The following is a 5,399-nucleotide window of genomic DNA, read 5'->3' as shown; positions in this document are numbered from 1 at the left end:
AAGATTTTCGAACGAGTCAATCTTAAATTAAATAATTATTATCTAAATAATATGCTTGCATTCATTAAAAAATATAATCTATGACTACACGTACTTTCGTTTGAAAATCGCTTAATTTTGGTGCATTAAGTGGTAATAATGGTTCTCCTTCTGCGTCTACTTCAAATTGAAGAGTTTCCTGTTCTTCTGGAGTTAATTCTCTTGCATATTTTAAAAAATTTGATAGTAAATTGCTTTGGTCGTTTGACCATACTGCAGAATAGACTTGATATTGAAAAAACGTAACCAAGAGCCTGAAATATTACCAAAATAATTAAACTCACAAATTAATTTATTTGAATAAGTTAAGTATGATTTTAAATCTTACTTTTTTTTATCGTTATCTCCGCTTGAATGAGTATATTATTTACAGATTCAATTACCTCTTCAACTTTTTTAATATCTTCCTAAAATAATAATAATAATTAATTAAAAAACAAATATATCAAAAAAAAAAAAAAACATAAAGAGTGACGCTTGATTTATTTATTACATTATATGGTGGGTAATTAGTATCGATTCTGTCCAAATGCGATCCCATTTCAATAATATCTTCTAGTAAATTAGAAATTAATCCGAAAAAGTTTGGTTCAATATTCACATCCAAGTTTGGTGAAAAATATGGACCATCATAGTTAAGATGGTATACAACCAAAAATAATGCCATTGAACCTTTGACACTTATAATATTATGCTCGATATACTTAAGGCTGTAAAAATAATTCATAAAAAAAAATGGACAAGTTAAGTAATTGTATTGTTATAACTTCAAACAAGTTGTAAATAATGTTGTATTTTTATTCTTATATGTTATCATAAATCAATTTAAAATTTAAAATTTAAAACTTAATATTTTAATATAATTCCATTGTTTACCTGCAAAGAATTGTATCTTGTAGTACAAAAAATACTGTTTCATCTACGTAGTGTTTATATTTTTCCCATATTGCTTTAACATCTTCATCAGATAAAATAATTAGAACCTGCATATCTAAATAGTCGATTATCTCTTCTTGTTCTTCCATATCTATTTCTTCTAAAAGCATCTCTTCTTGAGAATGTAATTTTTCTTCAACTGCTATTTCTTCTAGAACAATGTTCTCGTCTTCGTTGATGGATTCTCCCAAATCAGAATAAACTTCCTCTTCTACCACCGCCAAAACCGCTTGGTCTTCCTTTTCTGATTTATTATCTACTCCTACTTCTTCTTCCTCTTCTTCTTCTTGCTTAGTTTCATTATCATTTTCAGTATAAGATTCTCCTAGAACAATATCAGGTGAAGTATTTTACAAAATTAAGACGATGAGAAGAAAGACGTTGTTAAATTGATTATAATTGCGATAGATATGGTATTATCAAAAGTATGTAGATTAAGTAGGTACACCGAGACTAATTTACCATGATTTGGATCCAGCAAAGGTACGTTATTAAGTAACAAAATGTTTTCCTTCAGCAATCTCTGTATTTTTGTACTGGCGGCTTTTATTTCCGCATACCTTGCTGTTTTTTTCTCATCCAACTGATTGCCAAAAGTTATACGTTTTGTAGTTTTATCACGCACGTACAGAGGAATATTTATCCAATGACTAGCTAATGCAATTATTTGTTGGAGATTGGTTTGTGCGTGCACTACACGTTCGTAAAGGTTTCCTGTCAAGACATGAATACCCTTGATCGTTTTTTGTATTAATGTTAATGGAGGTGGACGGTTTTCTTCTTCTTCTTCTCCTTCTATTTCTCTTCTTGTTTCTTCTTCTATATCGTCATACACTATATATATATTCATAAAATAATTATTAAATATATATATATATATATATATATATATATATATATATATATAAACAATAACACATCGTAAGGGTACGCGCTAAGGTTATTCCAAACGATTCACAAAAATAAAAAAAACAGAAACTCTAAATCAGTGGTGAAGAATATTATGAAAATTTAAGATCACATACGGTGATATAGTATACAATTAAATGTATAATCTATACTAAGAATTAATAGCTATCGTTATCATTGATCATTGTAACTTCTTATGTTTCAACTATAAATTTAGGGTTTCAAGTATTAATATCATTAAGACACGGTTTTATTAACCTTCCGAATTCCACGTGACGGATATTTGAGCTTCATTAATTAGGATATCGATATTTTCGATTTCTTTAACTATTAATTGGAACTCTGAAATATGAGTTTTCGTTCTCAGCATATTGTACCTAAATAACAAAATTATATAGTTAGCATAATTAAATAGTATTACATACTATAAATTATTTATAGCATTTAGAAAGCCTAACATTTTAGATTCTGAGTAAAAATAAAAATGTATTGGTTTTCTCATAATATATGGTTTTCTTTCTTTGTCTTTGTAAATTAATTTAACCAGAAAATATCTCCGTTTATCACCAAATAAAAGGTTAAAATAGGAATTCTGTTCCAGTTGATATTTTGTAGATAATTTTATGAATTTCTTATAAATGTATAAAAATTGATAAAAAAATAGCAAAGTTTATAACATATTGATTATTATATGCTATATCACGGTTTTTAATGATATAATAGATGGTTTAATTTTCAAAAGATCTTTTGAACTATTTATAGAAAATTGAAAATGTTATGTTTTGTTTTCTTAGTTTTTTTTTGAAAATGTTGTAAAAATAATTTTACTTTGACAAAAAGTTTTAAAAAATAAATACAAAGTTTCATATCTATTATTAAAAATGAAAAAAAAAATAGCTATATTTAAAAAAAATAATATTTATATATATAACATGTTGACAAAACAATAAAAATCACAAAAATCCACTACATTTTTTTAGTCAAAAATTAATTTTTCAATTTTTAAACTTAATCCTTGAAAATTAAATACAAGAATTTTCATAATATTTTCTTTGTAGCCTGAAAAATAAATAACTGAAAAATCGCAGTAATAAATTAAAAAAAGCGTTACAAAATGAAATTACAAAGAAATTGGATATTTCAATGAATATCTATTAAACAATATTAGTTAATTAAAAAAAAAGTTTTTATGGTTTCGAATATTTTAATAAAGTTTTTGTCATTTATTTACTTAAATTATTTAATCTTTCCCAGATTGTTGATGTATTTTTTTTTTATAAAAGTTGGAACATCAAATGTTCAACCTATCTTACTAAGAAATTAAGTTTTTTTACCTTATCGACCATCTTTAGAAATATAAATTAATCTACCCAACTTCTTTCACTCAGAATCCTATTGTTTTTGTTGAGAACAATTGTACACTGGTTTCAAGATTAAAAAATAATACAGCAATATTATTCGTTCATCCCTGTATCTATCTCTACCGTAGAGTCTCACCCGACCATAGAGTTTTGTCCTTTTTTTAATAATTGGTATATTTTAATATTCCAGAATTGTTTATTCGATAATATTTTAATAATTTAGTTTTTTTTTAAAAAAAAAAAAAAACATTCAGATATTATTATGAATACTTATTTATTGGTATGAATATACAAACCTTAATACCTAGATAATATTTACTTTTTAATATTTAATATTCTTAATATACTCACCATTTTACTATTTCCTCGATATCTATTTTATATGCAAAAATTTGACTTTCTCGTTTGTAGAGCTCAATTGCATCGATTGGTATATCGTCTAATTTGATTTTAAAAATCGGGTCTTTGTAATAGTATATGCCAAGCAATAGATATCTGGTTATTTTGATTGCAGAATCAAGCTTTAAATGAATTTAATTTAAATATTATTTACTCATTATGCCTAATGATAAATAAAAATTTTACTTCTTTTTTAAAATTGATGCTGATTGTTTTATCGCTGTGTAATGTAAACAGTGGATTCGCAATACCCTCCTGTATCTGCTTCGGAACAATGCGTTTCCACTCATCAAAAATAGGATGTAAATATTTTTTTAAATCATCCGTTAGCAAGTCAATCTTTTGTTGAATTCTAATTGCTCTCGGAGATTGCATGATCCTGAATGAACGTTTATAAAATATGTATATAATCATAAAGTTAATTTTATAGATTTATTTATTTAATTTATAGTATAATCTAAATACAGATTCAAATAGCAAATATATAGAAAATATAGCATAATAATATTAATACACATGATTTATTGACCAATAAATTTACTGTTTTAAAATAACTTTTCTCTGGACATTTTAATGTATAAATAATCATTTCGCAAATCAATCTCCCCTAACAGTTAACTTATATTTTCCATACTACAATTTTAAAACATAACGAGTGAAACGAGGAGTGTAATGTATTGTTTGTTCTTTGATAGGTAGTAAAACTTTTGTAGATTTTCATCTAAATTCGAATACATATTAGTAGCATAATATTATAGAAAGTATACTCTACAAAGACTTCAAAGAATCGCTATTTTAATACTAATCCGTAACAGATATTCGGAAATTGAATGCAGTTTACCATAGTATACTGGCCGAAGGCCATCCGGTATTCTATGTCATCTAGTATTTTAAAACCAAAAAAAAAATAATTAACTTTTTTTAGTACGATTTATTACGATCCATCGGTACATTCTAACTTGTTCAATAATATTATAATGATATTACATCAATTATTAATGAACATCACAAATTAATTTATTTAGTGACCTATAAAAAGTATGATTTATGGGCCATTCCCAGTACACGTTAGGCACCGATTTCGTGTTCAAAAATCAATAAAAAAAAAAAAAAATGAAGGACACACACTCGATATCCTCTTTATATTACGACTATTTAAATGTCGTTTTAAACGTAGAATATACGTTTAAAATGTTATTTCCGTTGTTAAGCCGGACGCGTCCGAATGGTTTAAGCGTCTGAAAACAAAAACGGCAACTAAAACAAAAAATGCTGTTATTCACTTACGGTAATTTCATAATCTTAATAGCATCTAGATATTCCAATAATCGGTTTGTCTGTAGCGAATAATCCCACATGATTTCTCTAGCTACCGGTGGGTAAACTTTTTCCAATTCATCGGGCTTGATACGCGTTTCGTAATAGTCACTTAATTCAGAAATCTCCATAGGTGGCTTTTCTGTCAAACTGTCCATAGCTCTCTAAACAATTATGAAAAATAATGACCATAGCTATCGATTAAATTTAAAAAAAAAAAATTTCACTTACCTTCTGTATGGCTATTTCTTCCTCTATTTGATCCAAAATTTTCTCATAGTATTTTGTCACAACAGCTTCCACGACTGGTCGATTCAGCACACCCGAACGGAACACCGTTATGAACTATAAATATTTGATGAAGTAATTATTTAAAGAAATTTCAGATCTTCGATGATATTTTTCTATTATTATTATTATTATTATTATTATTATTAT

General features: G+C 26.2%; 1 protein-coding gene across 1 annotated transcript in view; it reads right to left on the bottom strand.

Annotated features, from left to right (window-relative positions):
- Positions 1-64: 64 nt before the first annotated feature.
- The window catches only part of LOC112694314 (dynein beta chain, ciliary-like), an 11,674-nt gene continuing 6,339 nt past the window's right edge, over positions 65-5,399 (bottom strand). Inside the window, exons 10-19 of the mRNA XM_025569749.1 lie at positions 5,193-5,306; positions 4,932-5,125; positions 3,831-4,023; positions 3,597-3,766; positions 2,143-2,261; positions 1,438-1,809; positions 916-1,300; positions 533-749; positions 368-446; positions 65-252 (exon numbers count right to left, since the gene is read on the bottom strand). Of these exons, the coding sequence (XP_025425534.1) occupies positions 65-252; positions 368-446; positions 533-749; positions 916-1,300; positions 1,438-1,809; positions 2,143-2,261; positions 3,597-3,766; positions 3,831-4,023; positions 4,932-5,125; positions 5,193-5,306 (2,031 nt within the window). The remainder of the gene's footprint in view (positions 253-367; positions 447-532; positions 750-915; positions 1,301-1,437; positions 1,810-2,142; positions 2,262-3,596; positions 3,767-3,830; positions 4,024-4,931; positions 5,126-5,192; positions 5,307-5,399) is intronic.

Source organism: Sipha flava, unplaced genomic scaffold (assembly GCF_003268045.1).
Source record: "Sipha flava isolate LNK unplaced genomic scaffold, YSA_version1 0_pilon_pilon, whole genome shotgun sequence".
NCBI classification, from domain to species: Eukaryota; Metazoa; Arthropoda; class Insecta; order Hemiptera; family Aphididae; genus Sipha; species Sipha flava.
This window is presented reverse-complemented; position numbering and strand designations above follow the sequence as displayed.